The sequence below is a fragment of the Sturnus vulgaris genome, chromosome 3 (genome assembly GCF_052056855.1).
Source record: "Sturnus vulgaris isolate bStuVul1 chromosome 3, bStuVul1.hap1, whole genome shotgun sequence".
NCBI lineage: Eukaryota > Metazoa > Chordata > Aves > Passeriformes > Sturnidae > Sturnus > Sturnus vulgaris.
Window position 1 is genome coordinate 7,587,683 of NC_142245.1, and position 15,592 is coordinate 7,603,274.

The 15,592-nt window shown below is 46.5% G+C and overlaps 1 protein-coding gene across 1 annotated transcript in view; it reads right to left on the reverse strand.

Annotated features, from left to right (window-relative positions):
* ARHGEF33 (Rho guanine nucleotide exchange factor 33) overlaps positions 1-15,592 on the reverse strand; it is a 37,406-nt gene that overhangs the window by 11,325 nt on the left and 10,489 nt on the right. Inside the window, exons 3-7 of the mRNA XM_088160711.1 lie at positions 5,125-5,289; positions 3,420-3,541; positions 2,442-2,584; positions 1,378-1,437; positions 552-767 (exon numbers count right to left, since the gene is read on the reverse strand). Coding sequence (XP_088016837.1) covers positions 552-767; positions 1,378-1,437; positions 2,442-2,584; positions 3,420-3,541; positions 5,125-5,289 — 706 coding nt within the window. The remainder of the gene's footprint in view (positions 1-551; positions 768-1,377; positions 1,438-2,441; positions 2,585-3,419; positions 3,542-5,124; positions 5,290-15,592) is intronic.

The following is a 15,592-nucleotide window of genomic DNA, read 5'->3' on the forward strand; positions in this document are numbered from 1 at the left end:
GTGATTATGAAAGGAGAAACTTGTTTAAAAATAATGTCAATGTCTCATTTTTTGTGTCTTCTTTAGCCAAAATGTAAAACTCCAGCCTGATGCTACAGCATGCCCCAGATATGACTAGAGCCACAGTTTGCCAAGAAAGCTCTAAAGCAAGTGTGTTTTTCCCTATGAATATGAATTTTTTCTAAGAATAACAAAACAAGTAATCTAAGGCACAACTCATATCAGAGTTTTCCATCCTGAAGAATCCCTGCAGAATGAGAAATTATATTTTTCACCCACTTAAGTAACTACACTGCTGCAATCCCATCAGTACTCTGAACCTGACAGGTCTTGGAAAGGAGAAGGGCTGTCCTGGGTACAGAGTGGTTCTGTCAGTCACACAGCCCAGCGAATACAAAGGCCAGAGGTCTTGGAGTGTGAGGCCCTGAGAGATTCCCCCCAGCAGCAGAAACTGGTGTGTGTCTCCCTCCATGGATGCTGATCACCAGCCCTCTCTCACTAGGCATGGATACAGCTTTGAGCCTCTCTAGCCAGAGTTTTCTACTCCTTACCAGCCAAAGAGGGTTCACATATTATATTGTCTGCTGAGCTGTATCTGCTTTGGCCCATGTCTTTCCCTCTCTCTGGTTGCTCTTTGGAAATGTATTCATCTCCCCAGTCCTTGGTGTCCTTGGGCTGCTTCCATACTGTTGATGGCAGATGCATTTTCGACTGCCCCTCTGTTGCCAGGGAAGGCTTGAGGCTGTCATCTGTCTCTATGGCTGCTCCTGCAATGATAAACAGGTCTATGGACTCTGATATCTCAGCATGTCTCTGACAGGTTATGCTGCAGCAGGCAGCTAAGCTATGTTTCTATCCATTTGAAGCACTGGAAGGTGAATTTGGAACATTCTTTGTGCTTCACAAGGGCTGTAGCCTTGTAGAGTTAATTTACAAAGGAAGTGCAGTTGGGGGCTCTTCAGCAGAACAAGGTTTGCACTCTTCCAGCGTTTATTTTCAAGCCAAATACGATCCAAGATTAGACATATATTAGAGAAGAAGAAACACCATCTCTTCCCAAGTGGGAGAAGTAGTGTTTTCACTATTCTTTGTCACATCAGGAAGCCTCAATTCTTCCTTTCTGCAAAAGCACTTAGAATCGAGGAAAGCAACAGCACAAAGGCTTTCTCTGCCAAATCCTTGGCACTGGTCATCAGTGACACTTCAGGGACACAGGTTTGCCCTCATATCTCAACTACAAGTAGGAAGATGGAGGTACAGGGCAGAGTGAAAGACATCCCTTTGAAATGCCTTCCATGAAAGCATTTCTTTAGTGCAGTAAAGCAAGCATGCTAACTGAATTGTCCTGCTGTCTTTTGATGTTTGATATTTTCTTACCTGGGCCTGATATGACTTTCACGCCTCCTTCTCCCATGGGCATGATCCTGGTGTCAGACACTGTTGAAGAACAAAGGGAACTTTAACAGAAGGCAACTGTAGAGCTTGCTTCTTCCTGCCAGGCCCTCTCAGTAGGGTTAAATCCTCCAGTCTTTCACAGTTTTGCTATGAAAACACCCCTGTTGGACTCTCCAGCAGGGAGGATCTTTACTGCTGTGCTCTTGTGACAGTCTGTGTTTCAGTAGAACTTGCAGGCAGATAATGTGGGGCCCCTGCTGTGCTCCGTGCTTTGTGACTGCAGAGGAATGTGAACAGTCTTAGCTTCTCCTGGCATGCAGGTGCATGTTGGGTAGAAGGTATTCCACACAGAACAGAGATGATGGAGACCTGACACAGAGACAGGCTTCCATTTTGAGTGGAAAGTAGCTTATTGAAGAGCAGAGGAATGAGACTGGAAAGAAAGGAGCAGTGGGAGAAGTGGGTGAGAAAGGTGGCTGTGCAAGAGGGATATGAGGGAGAGGGCTAACACACCACCTCAGAGCATAGAGCAGAGAATGGCAATGACTAGCAGGTTCTGAGCAAAACAGAATAGAAAACAGCACATGGTTTTCATCTAATCTCTGCCTTTGTTGACATTTTAAATGAATATGTCTTTATTGTCTTCCTATCTGAACAGCAAGAGAGTGATAGAACAGTTTAGACCCTCAAACTTAATTATAGAATGAAAGGCTCTTGTCCATCACCTTTTCTTTGATTCCAATTTCGAAGTGTTTGGCAGTTGAAAGTATTTTCCCCATCAAGGCATGATCCTCCTTCCTGTGCCCTCCTACCTCACACAGAAACAAAACCAGGATTTTTATCATGACCCCCCATGTGGTTCTGTATCTGTGTCACTGGCACTACAGGAATGAAGATCTAGCCTGCATCCCTCTCCTTGGAGGAGGCAAGAAATGGCCGTTGGGACAGCACTCGCAAAGCAAATACTTCCTGAACCCAGGTTACCCCAGTGATCTTTTTCTGTTTTCCCTGAGGAAGGCACTGCATTTGCCTATTCTGTTTCCTACCTTTTTCATAAGTCACGTTGTGTAAAAGACTCATAAAATCTTCATTAATCAGTACAGGTTCTGGGAGGTTGATGGATCGAAATGGGCTACCCTGGAGAGGTGTTGGCACTGTCTGTGACCCGTGGTCATCCTTCTGTGCTCTTCTGCACAAACACAAAGAACAAAGTGGTTGCAAAGTCTGAATGCTACAGGCGAAGCTCCTACACTACATTTGGGGCCAACACTGTCAGAAATAGGGCAACTCTAGCAGAGACCAGGAAAGGAGCTGGCTTTGATGGAAGTGGCAATTCATGAACTGTGTTCTGGAAATAACTTCTAGTGGCTGTAGGAGAAGGTTATTTCAGATCTATTCTTTTGCACAGCATATTTCATCTAATTAAATAGTTTAATTAGGTGAGGGCCTAGCCTAGATTTGCAAAGTTTTTGCATCAAGGCAGCTGTATAGACTCATGATCAAAACTCTGTTTTCAGAAGGAGGCTAATTAAGGCCAAGCTGGACAACCATTTGCTTCATCACAGCATCAATGTGGCCCAGCAGTATGCAAACATTCTCTGACTCTGCTCAGAGGAGAAAAGACTGGTGACAGGAAAGCAGAGCATGACTGCACCATCAGGACCATTGACTCCTGCAAGCTTGGAAGGGGAAATTGCAGTGCTGTTGTCTGAATGGTGGAGGCTTCTGACTTTCAACGGCCCCAGCATATCTTTAGTGGGTATCTGTTCCATCAAGCCCTGGTTCTCCAGGGAGTTGCTGGGGGGTGTTGGAATCACAGTGAGGTGTTTGCATTTTTCTTCTGTCTTTGCTCTGTGGGGTGTGTGTCTAAAAGCCTGGAGTGATTTAAGTATTTCTGGTCATAAATAGGGTTGATACACATGTCCAGCCAAGAAAAAAATTTAGAAATTATGCTATACAGAAAGGAACAAAATGGACACCACTTCTAATTAGCATTTTCAGCACCCTGGAGTTCGGGCCCTTACTTAGCTTTCATTTTCCGTGATTCCCGCCGCTTCTCTTGCTGCAGTTGCTCAATTTTCTGTTGCATTTCCTCCTGCTTGGCACTGATTTCTTCAATCATTGACTTTGCATCGCTGAGCTCCTCCTGAGAAACAGGCAAAAGCACACCATTCCCAGGGTGCCCATCAGCCTTATGTGGCACAACTTTGAATGCTGGCTGGTGTGCACAAAAGGTGCTTCAGGGTGCTGTGGGGAGTGGCTCTGTGATTAGACACTCTTCCTTTGCAAGTCCAGGATGTCACACATGCCATGCACAACGTGCTGATCTTAATTCTATAGGCAACTCACCCAAGCCAGTGTGGTGCCACATGATCAAGGCACTAGAGGGAGACGAGACTCAGGGCATCCACCACCAGCTGAAAGCACTGGGAGGGTTCCTGCCCTTAATGGCATTTGGAGGTGGACCTTAGGGAGCACATTTCCCGCATGTGTATTCACATGTTGCACTTGGTTCAGATCCCAGTGTTAGCACTCACATGTATAAGCTTTTGCCAATCAGGCCATGGATCTGCCCTTTTAGCCTGGTTTCCTGAGGAAATGAGGGCTCCATATCCTCTCTGTCCATCCTCCCTCAAGCAGTTTCTGCCAAACCTTACTCAGATGTAGAGCTCAGATGCATGAAGTTCCTGCAGGTTTCATGAGTGTGAGCAGCAGGATTGAGGAGAAATATTCAAGAGTTTCACGTAAACGAAAGGATTTTCCCCAAGCAAGGAGGTGGCTTCACTGGGAGCTCAGTGTTTGAATAGCCAACATGGGCATGAGGCAAAGGGAGAGCAGCCTTTGCCCCTTCTGTTGCTTGCATAGTTCTTTGTATCTGCATTTTAAATGCCCTTTTCCCCTATGACAGTGTCCTGGGTAACCATGTGTCTGGTTGCTCTGAGACCTAACCTATATGTCCTTGCCCTTTTTGTTGTCTTCCTTGCTCGTCTGGCACCAAGGGCTCCTTTTGCCTGGTGCCATCTGTCTCCCTGACACAGGGTTAGTAATGGGCTTTTTCAGTAAGCTTTAACTTCACAAGGTATTATTGACTCAGCAAAACCCCATGGGGAAAATTTGCAATAAAAACAATAAAAGAGTTCCTCTGCCTGCCTCGTCATCTACGTTCTGCATGGAGACACTGGTTGGTCTAAAGTGTACATACATCAGGCCTTCTTGCTAGGCTGTCTCTCCAGCACTTTGTCTTTATCCTCTTGGGCCAGATCAACCCAGGCAGCACTTCCTCCCAGCCATGTGGAAATGCGACTTCAAAAGGCTTTAGGGTTTTGTGTTAATTTGCTGCTCCCTGGTGGCTTTGGTTTCTGCAGGAAATGCAGGAGACCTGACCCAGGGAGAGTTGTGGGACAGTGGTCCAGCAGTAGCCTATGAACAACCATAAACCTATGGCATATGCAGCCCAGAGCTTGTGCTCAGGTAATTCAGCACTGCCTCATGGCCAGTCAAGAAGGCTAAATAGGCCAGAGTATGGGTTGGCCAGAGACTGAGTTGGAACAGTCAGGGGAGACCTAAAGCCAAAGGAAGTACCCCAGGTGTACTTGTAATTGTATCAAAACAATTGCCTGCTCCTTTTCTTTGCAAACAGGAAGTATTGATGGAGGCAGAGGAATGTTTCCCTCTGCCACACAAGCTGACATGGAATGTATGCAGCCTCCCCACAGGTCACACTCCTACCTTGAATGTGTTGAGGGAATTCTTCATCTCAGCCACCTTCTCTTCCATGGCACAGCGGCAGCTCTTCACCTTCTCTTCCAGGGCATACTCTCCATGCTGGATGCGTGACAGCTCCTGCATTGCTTCTGTGAAACCTGCCTTCAGCTCAGAGGCTAATGCCTGCAACTACAGCAACCACAAACACGGTGGGTTCAGTCTCTCCTCCCAGATTCAGGTGTTTGTGTCCCCGAGGGTCACAAAGGCTCAGTGTAACCCATCCTGTAAGGTGCTGTTCTCTTTCTCCTCCTCCTTTCATGCCTGGGAAACATGGGGAGAGGTTTGGCCCCTGCTACAGCCTCAGTACAGAGTAGGAGGTGTTTGTCTTGGGCAATCAATGTACCCCTTTTTTAGACGTTTTTTAAAAACTTTTTTGAGCTTTTGCAGGCTCCTTGGCAGTTTGCAGCCTGTCAGCCTGTAGTAGGAGAGGACATCCTGAAACATGCCAGGAAGGTTTGCAATCACGGCAGCCAGATTATTAATCTCCAAAGCAGCTCAGCAATCAAGAACATGTCTGGTTTTGAGCAGGTCCTCCTCCCACACATGCTTGTGGGGTGCTACTCTCCCCACACAGGTCTAACTCCTTGCTCTCCAAGAAGCTCTCTCCTTTGCCACGCGTCCTTTCCATGGAAGGAGGCAGCTCTGACTTGTGCTGGGGAAGGAACAGGAGTTTTTCCCCTAGCATACAGTGACGCTGTGCCCATTCTCTGTTTTCTGTTCCTAGAGGCCCTGGTGCTGTTGCAAGAGCTCACTACCTAAGCTGGAGGCAGCCAGTGATAGCCGGATGAAGCAAGAGATGGACTGGGGCAAGCCAGGCTGGCAGAGCAAGCAGACAAGGCAGGTGTGGAGGTGGGCAGTGAGGGGGGATCAGCAGCTGGTGGAGAGCTAAGCAGGGAGGACCCTTTTGGGAGCAGCTCGGGATGGTGACCCTGGACTCTGCCCCCACTGCTGTGAGCGCGACACTCGTCCTGCCTGCAAAAAGCCCACAGCAAAGTCACGGCCCAAGGCACTTCGCACAGAGGTTTTTACCTTTACCACAGAAATTCGGCCTAACATCTGGTTATAAACTGAGTCCAAAACGGGAGCACTGGTGGTAAGTGGAGAGCCACCCCGGGAACTCAGGCGCTTGAGTCCTGCAAATGGAGCAGAGATGGCTTCCGATACCTCGGGGCAATGGCATGTACCAGCCTCCTCTGGTCAAGACTGGCAGTGTCTTTACAGAGGATGTCTGCCTGCCATCCCCACTCCTACGCCAGCGCTCATCCCACAGCCCCCACTCTGATCTGGCTGGACACACATTTCCAGAGTGCCTGAGTAGGAGGAGTGGGATTGACAGGAACTGCAGCCACTGGGACAGTGCAGAGGAGAGCAGGAGGCTGAGGACATTTCTCTCATCAGGATGATAACCCTGAGTCCCCAAGCCAGCTGAAGCTCCAGACTCCTTGTCACAACCCTTTCCCCCACCCCTCCTGGCCACAGTGTCACCCTGTGAACTGTGAATGTATCCTGAAGGTTAGAGGGGCTGCTTAGGGCAGACAATGATTGCACTGCTTCTAATATCTCAGCGCAAATGGTCATAGCATCATCAGACATGCTAACATATGTGCATGGAGGAGGAGGAGGGAGGGTTATAAAGGACTGTGACTGTGCAAAATATTCATATTCCCGTCCCTGCTCACAGGTGCTTGACACATTTGCCCCCTGAGCTGATGTGGCCAAGGCACAGTCTGTCTGCCAGCCTGCATCAGGGCTGGGCATCACACAGTGCCCTCCAAGTGAAGAGTTGGTTTGCTAAATCTGTCCCTTCCAACTGGAATATGCTGTTCCATTCTAACCTATGCTATCAACTTTAGAGATCTGCTTCAGGATGGAGATATCACAGCCCCAAGTCTTGCTCGCAGTGGAGCAGTCCTGGAGCTGGCCCTGGAAATAACATGGTCTGGGAAGAATAAGCCAAAAATGAAATGTTTCTGCCCACAAGCCTGGCCATCTCCTCCTCAGATGCTTCTAGAAGAGGGGTAAACTACACAGATCCTTTGAAGGGTATAGGATGGGAATCATTGCTGACCTTCAGCTTTCAGAGTAAGAAACTGCAAGTCATCAGCAAAAATAGACCACTGCAGACTTTGATGTCCATGTGCACTGAAACACTCTATGAAAGCAGAAGTCAGCCAACAAAAGGAAAGATTTGGATTAGAGGCTGGACAAAATATCCTCTGCATCAAAGAGCAGACAGTGACCTGTTATTTTGGGATTCACTGTTGACCAATCTCTGCTTTTCTGGTGACAGTGCTAGCTTAGTTTCTTTGCGTGTCCATCTCAGTGTTCCAGAGCCTAGCCTGAGTCTGTCCTGCCCCATATATCCTTCCTCAGCCCCATGCAGCTTGCAGTGGCTGTTTCAGACACTGAAATGCATCCTTGTGTTGCTGCTTGAGGGATGAATGCAGCCAGAAACACCAACCAGCCACAGAGCTTGTATGATGGAACAAGAAATGCTGAAACCCTGAGCAGGTCAGGGTTAGCATAGAGAGGAATTACATTCTTGTTGCATTGGATGCAAGGTTGATCCAAAATAAGTGAAGTGGTACAGGAACAGTGTGTTATCTTTAAACTCTTGCCAAGCATAGTGTGTAGCTATGGATTTCAGTTTGAGCTCATTTCTAAAAGCAAGCTGTAGAAAACCATCCTTTAAATCCCATAAGCTGCTAAAACAGATGGAAGCTATTGAACTATCAGGCCCTGCCCGTGTCTTGCCCAAGTTACAGGGCTCTGTCTTCTCAGGGATAGCGTATGCCTACAGGACCAGAGAGATACTTCACAGGTTTGTGACCCTCTGGAAAATCAAGTCAATTCTGTGTTTCTAAAGTTTCTAAGTGCAACACATACCAAAAAAGACAGCTTTTGTAAAACAGCAATAGTATTACAGTAAACTGTAATGTGTTGCCCTGGCTCACTTACTCATGGGAGTAAAGGTAACACTTAAGTTGTGGAATTTAAGGAACAATAACTTAAATTGAACTAACGCTTAGAGGATCAGTGCATCTGCACAGTCATAGGGAGTCCTTTGAACCTGTCCAAGACCTGTTAAAAAAACTGTTAAAAAAAAGCATTTAGGCACCTAAATAATTTAGTAACAAGTACAGATTTCAGTGCCCATCTGCCTTTGGAGTGTGGCCCTCAAACCTGAAAAAGCAAAGCAGTGAGGCATCCAGTGCCATGTGTCTGTAGTAGGTTATGTCTTTCTTGGGCCTCATGACTCCTATTTCACCTGCTGCCCTGATGTTTTTCAGCTCTGTGTGGAAAAACCATGCTGTTCACAAAGGGAGCACAGGACTGATGGCTGCTTCCCAGACCCAAGGCAGCAAAACTGCAGAGTCTTCCCCCTCTTTCTTGGTGGGTGACAGCAATTTAAGACATTTCTAAAAGATAACAACTGTCCTTGCAGACTAAAGTTTTGTTCAGGCTTTGAGGCGGCCCAGGGAAGACACTTGTGGACAGCAGATGGGCATGGTTTATGGAAGGAAGGAGTGGGATGGAAAGAGGGCAGCAGAGCCTTGGTGAGCTGGGTCACTGTCCTGGCTGCCACTAAAAGGATGAGAGGGAGCCCTTGTTTCTCTGAGTAGCTGTGTCCCCACAAGGTTTCCCCCAGCACTGGCCAGGCTGTCCAGGGCTCTGTCTCCACAGGGATGGCCATTTGCATCAGCCATGCTTGGCAGCAGCCTAAGTCCTTACACTAGAACAGGACCTGAGCTAAACACTAGAACACAGGATCTGCTGTCTGGGACCTTGAGCTGAAGCCTGTCAAAACCAGTAGAAAGCAGACTCATTATAAAGAAATACTGCACAGAACAATTCTGCTATTATAAATATATCATTTTATATCATATTATAATTATATCCTTCTGTGGCCATTAAGGAGTACTGTCTATGGTGCTTCCCCCAGTTTATCTGCTGTCCATCACTGCACATCTTTTGGGGCTGGTCTGAAGAAGTAAATATACTTTGTATCTCTTAAAAGAGGGCTGCCTGAGGACACTGCTTGAAACCAATCTGGCACAAAGTCCAGTGTTTGACACAAGCCTTGGATCTGATTTTTCTGAGTTACATTATGCATACTTTTACCAGGAAACAACTAATTTTTACAACAGCTATTAACTCCTGCTCTTAAGGGCAGCACTCTTACAGCCAAGCATTATGAAGGCTTGCAGTGCCTCATAGCAGGAAAGCAGCAGAGCTGCAGCGATTTACAGTGGTAAAGAAGCTGATCCTAGGAGTATATCCAGCATATATATTCCTAGGAAAGGATGGTAGGAATACAGTCAGAGCAGCAGAATAAGTATAGAAGAGAACGATGAAGGTGCTTAAAGGGGGCTGCAAGTACTCATCAGCCCTTTTTCCAACATCTGTGCAGTCCCTTTTGGTAACTGCATTGTCCACAGGGCCTTTGCTGAAGCAGAAGGGAAGAGCCAGCTGGTGACTGACTTTTAAGGATTCATTAAAGTACCCACACATCAGCTGGAAAGTGCATGCATGGTGTTTCCAGCATGCAATCCCACATGTATATTGGATCCACTATGCTGGGCCCTTGGAGCTGTCTGGATGGGAAAAGAGGATGAGATGACAGAAGTGCTGGGTAGTTAATGAAAAGCAGTGCCTTCTCCACTTGCCATGGTGCACTTGCAAGCAATTACGGACATTACTGTTGCAATGGTTACAAGATCTCAAATAGTCTGGATTTCCACTTCAGGGGTATGTTTCCTCTCTCAGATTACAGTTGCATATTGAACAAGACCAGGGTTTAAAGTGCTTAAAACTCTGTCACATTTCCCACAGACTGGAAATGCATAGGAAACATCACTGTAGAAAGGCGAAACTGCATCTTACAGGACAGATACTCCCTGGGCTGTGGTAATAGACAACCTTACAGCATCTGTGGTGTCCAATTGCAGCAAAAATGTTAGCCCAAAGACAGGGCACAGAGCTCAGGAGGAACTGGTCACCAGGGTTTCCAAGTTTCTGGCTGGGAGGCCAAAGACATGCAGAAAGACTCAACACTCTGGCTGCTCTGGATTATCAGGCAAGAGCACCCCATGGTCTGAGGAGCTGGGAGGGTGCCAGGATAACCCAAAGCCCCACAGAAGACTTGGACCTCTGCTGCTTAAGACACCCCTACCCCATGTCAGTCAACAGATCTTTCCTTCTGGGACAGTTCATCAGGTTTGCTGAAAGCTCATCAAAGCTCAGTCATGAAGTCTCCCCCAAGCCCAGTGAATTGACATTCTCTAATTTGGGCTAATGATGTCAGTTGGTTAATTAGCTGAGCTCACAAATCACCTGTCTAAATACAACTGGTTGTGAGCAGAGAAATTTTACTGAAAAGTCTTTTAAGATGAGGCCCAAGATGTGTGACACTTATTCATGCAGAGTGCACGTTTCGGTTGCCATGTTCCTTGTAAATGCCTATATTATTCCTTCAACTTAATTTAGGTTTTTAACTACTGTTTATATATTAGTAACTCTTTAAACTCTTTGAGTTATTTAGGGCATTTTGCTCATCTTTACCTGGGAAATCTGTGTTGCAGGGGTACTCACAGGCACACTTTCAGTCCCTCCTGTGGGAATAAAGAACTTCAGTCAATTAAAATTACTTATAATGGCTGCTATAAATAACTGGAATAAAGGGCTTGATATCCCTCTTGAGGAACAAATCAGTTTTAAAGGACTCAAGTCTCACTTTAGGAGGTCTGAACAGCATATAATTTGTAAAATAATCTGCAATTATAAAATAGGAATGACTCACCTAAATTCAGATGTCAAATTCAACTTATTTTCTGTTCTGTGTCTGGCCAGAGTTGATCCATGCAAGGAAGTGAGAAAGTTTCTATGTTCAATTAGGACTAAATTGCTCCCTGTGAAGTTTAGTTCTGTGTATCAGCCTTAGGTAAGAGGGGTTTTTTGTCCTAAAGAACTACTGAGCTGTTCCTGTACCGAAACAGTCAATTTTATCCTCTACTATATTTGTACAGATTCTTTAATCTCCACAAAAGGCAAAATACCTTTTCTGTATATCTTTAAATATATATTGTCACAATGCAGTCCAAGCAATAATCATGTCTTTTCTAACCTCCTAGAATTACACCTTTTCATTGGTTTTGTCAGTCCTGGGAGTTTGTGGTATGGTGATCCCACCTGATCTTGTACAACTTAACATTGCTGAAACAGATTTAGCTGATGGAGGAGATTATAGCTATTTTGCAGAAGTATTTTGGACACTTCTGAGACACCTCTAGGCATTAATCCTAGAATCATGGAATCATTTGAGTTGGAAGGGACCTTTTTTTTTAAGATCGTGTAGTCCAACTGTCTTGTGCAGAAACCTTCAGTTGTCCACAGAAATCGCTGCCAGTTGTGCTGGCATTGCATTTTGAGGGAATTGCAGTCCAATGGCCATCATGTTATTTCCTCCATCAGGCTCCCTGTCTGGATGTCACTCCCAGCAAACACCATGCTACTCTGTTTCTCATCTGGATTGCCTCCGCTTGGGAATGCCACTCCACTAGATGGGTTTTCTCTTGCCTCCAAGGATTTGCCTCACTCATCTCTGCTGTTAAGTCACAGACATGACCAGTAACCCTGTGCTCAACTCCAGGGGAAGCCAAGATCCTTCCTTCCATGCTGGCTGCAGATGCTTGGTGCTTTTCCATCCTGGGCCTTTAAGACCACAGAGATTCAGTCCTGCAGAGGCTGGAAATGCATTCAGGGAGGACTCTGCACAGTCGGCCAATGGAATGTTGAAGCCTGGAAGTCAGAGCTATATAAGGCATAGCTCCATTCTGATTTCTTTACCACTGATGGGGAATGTGGGTTACCAGCAAGGACACCTATGAAATGGCCCTGTTCTGGTCTCCAGGATTTGTCCTGATTCAGAGGAAGTTGAGCAAATTCCCCAGTGACTTGCAGAAGGGAGAGGCAGAGAGAGCTCTGCTCATGTGCCACTTCCTGCCTATGCTAGTGGCTCTCTCAGCTGTGGGGCTGAGTAGCTGGGTCAGACACTGACCCTCTGAGGAATATCCTCTCATGCTTCCTCCTAGGGAAAACAAAAAGCAGCAAGCAGCAGGCCAACTGGGAGAAGTAACTATGACTCCAAACTGCCAGCTGTTTGGGGTCAGCACTCATCAGCCAGCCTGCACCAAGTCTCACATTTCAACTTTTAAATTACAGGTTGTTTTCATCTACAGCTTTGGCCTTTCTGGTTCTTTTTTTTCAGATCTTCTCTGCAACTACAGGAATTAGGAACCGACCTTTGGCCTGAAGCTTTCTCATGATGTATGGAACTGAGGCTATGTGTACAGTGACTCTCCTGGATCATGGAAACTGAGGCCCATGCCAGTTCTGCTGGGCTCTTGCTGTGGGATAGTAAGGACTGACTCAAAGAAAGCAAGAGAACCTGTTTCTGAATTAATAGTACAAGACAAACCAGGTGCTGGAGGACAAGGAGATGCTGTTTTTACAACATGAGTGGGTGTATTGAATGCTGAGCTCTGTGAAGGACTGGAGGTGTCAAGTAGAAGCATGGCACTGGAAGGAAGAGCCTCCTCAAATTTTCTTTGGGTGTCTTTCAATCTAATACATAACACAGAGGGCCTGACCCATGTCCTGCTGAAATCTGTAAGGATCTTTCATGTCTATTTGATTGTGGATCAGTCTGTAATGCCCTTGGATATATTAAAAGTGAGGGAGTGCTCCTGAGCAAGACCAGAACTGGGGAGGAGGATCACTGCTACTGTGACTTTATCTCCCACCGCTGCCTTGAGCACTCTCTGAATGTACCCAGTCAAAACCCAGATCATTTATATAAAGTCACTGCAAAGAGCTGAAGCAGAGGAGGCTCCTCACAGTCTCACTTGTGGGAAACAAGATTTCGTGGTTATCTCCCAGTTTCTGCAGTGAACATTTGCAGCCCATGAGGGCATACCAATTAATTTGAGAAAATTCCTGAGTTAATTTCCTTTTCAGCCTGCTATAGTGTAAGGGCCTAGGTACACAGACCTAATTTCATCAAATTAAAATGGTCATAATAATAATAGAGAAATTAACTTTTCTGTTAACTATGCCATGAATACTGGCACCACCAAGCATCTTTTAAGAGGGAAAGAGGTGGTCCAGTCTCTCTCCTGAGTTGACAGCTGTGGAACACTCCTAGAGCTGCTCTGCCTGCTCATAGTTCCAAGAGCTCCACACCATACAGAGACAGTGCCCCTGAGGTGGCAAGGCAAAGCACAATGCAAGGGGTTTGGGGTGGAAAGCAAGTACCACATTCCTCTGAAAGAAGTCAGCAACCACTAAAACCCTGGATTTGAGCTTTGCAGACTTTCTAGAATGCAGCCAACCTTAGCAAGGACTGTTTGCATTCAAGCAATGTGGCCTGGATACATCTCGCTGCTTGCAAGATTGGGATTGGTGCAGATATCTGGGTTGTGGCACTGTTATGAACAAGAACCCCTCTCTGCAAAGCGCTTAGGGGAGAGAAGCAGATCCTCATCACAGCACCCTCCTGTGAAACACAGCTTTGGACAGTCAGAAGTCTTGCTACATCCTAAGGCAGAAGTGGGGCATGAGACAAGAAAAGGAATGACTTCCCACACTGGACATTACCTATGCCACAGGAGTATTTTCCAGAGAGGAGAGGGAGGTGGTTCTAAAATAAGATAAAAACATCAACCCCCAGATATTTCTAAGAAACTGAAAGTACTGAACATTTGGCCACAGCTGTCATGGCTGAGAGGTGCTCTCAGGGGCCTGGCTGGTGGCCAGCAGACAGGTCCTAGCCTATGAGAACACATTTCTCTCTTGCTGTCTTTCATACTAGCAAGAAGTGAAATAAGAGGATGCTTTACCTTCGTGTTTGTTTGTGTCCATGGCTGCTATGGTGTGTGCGTCCTTGCACGGACTCGTGTCCTCACTCTGAAGTGTTCTGTCTGGTCACTGAGAACATTCCATGGCTTAGAGCTGCCCACATGTGAGCCCTGGGGTGGGTCAGCTGATCTGAACCCTGAGTGCAGAAAGATGCAGAAAGGGTTTACTGAGCAGAGCTGCTCCAAGTTCAGACAACAGAGAAAGGAGAAGGGATTTGAGAGAATGAAGCATCCTAAGATCTGCTTGGGTTCCAGTGCCACCACAGAGTGGATGCCGCTACAAACACTTCCCTCCCAGCCCAAGGCCATTTGTGCTTCCATGGACAGGTACTAAAAGGTTCTATGTAATCCCACAGAGACTGTTTCCTCAGCAAGATACTTCCTGTATGAACACTGAATCAAAATATGCTGTAGTTTGAACAGCAGATTAACATCTTGCACAGGTGTTCTGCATCAAAGAGCCAGCTTTTTGCTATGCAACCAGTCACCCAAAATGTGTTTCAGACCTGTGTTTGGGCCACAGAAATGCTGCTGCACAATTCTGCCAGCACTTTAGGAGGCACTTGTATGGCTATACCTTCTTTCTGTGTCGATTGCTTCCCTGACTGGGAGACACAGGAGTGCTGCAAGGCACGTCGATATGCAGAGATGTGGCCTCTGTGGGAACCAGGGCATGATGCAGTGCCCAAGCCAATCCTGTGGTAAAGCACCTCATCACTCACCTGGTGTTGGGATTAGGACCCTGATGCCTGATTAATGACATGGGCAGAGACACAGAAAAATGGATTGTACCAGCTCACACTTATCAACATGGACCCTGCCCCACATCCACACTTCCCCTTCCCAGGGTTTGATTCAAGTCTGCTTTTGTCCAGCCTTACTAGGAAACCTGATGTGATTTAGGACTCTAGAATAACCTCCTACCTCCATTCCTGTTGGACACAGCTATGCAGAAGGCTGATGTGAGTCATCATTGGCTTTGGAGTGAGCAGCGTAATTATTGCAGAACTCTGCTGGCACAGCTCTGCCAAGGTGGTTCAGAGAAGTCTGAGGTGATGTGTTCAGAGAAGCAGGCACAGAGAAAGGCACATAGCCTTAAACAGATGGGAGAACTGCAAAATATGCACGAGTCCTGTGTGGCTACTGGAAATCAGAGCAGAAGCAGGTGCTTCTAGTGCAGTCAGGAGTGTAGCTTTGGGTACCACACATTAAATCTGAGGGCTTTTGAGTGTGGAATTCCAGGAGACAAGGGTGGCGGAACTATCAGTGCCACAGGATACCCAGTTGGCCTCTTGCTGGAGGGTGTGGTGTGGACTGAAAGGCTTCCAGCACAGTGCTGGAGGGACTTGGGGTTAAGCAACATCTTAAGATTGAGGGTTAATGAAAAGATAAAGTTATTTTTAAGAGAGCTGTTTATAAGATCCCTTGCTAAGAAGATCCACTGACTTCTCAGGACAGAGGATCCCTTGGTGAGGCGTGTGAAAAACCTGAGCAAAGGTGGAGGGACCTTTGAAGTG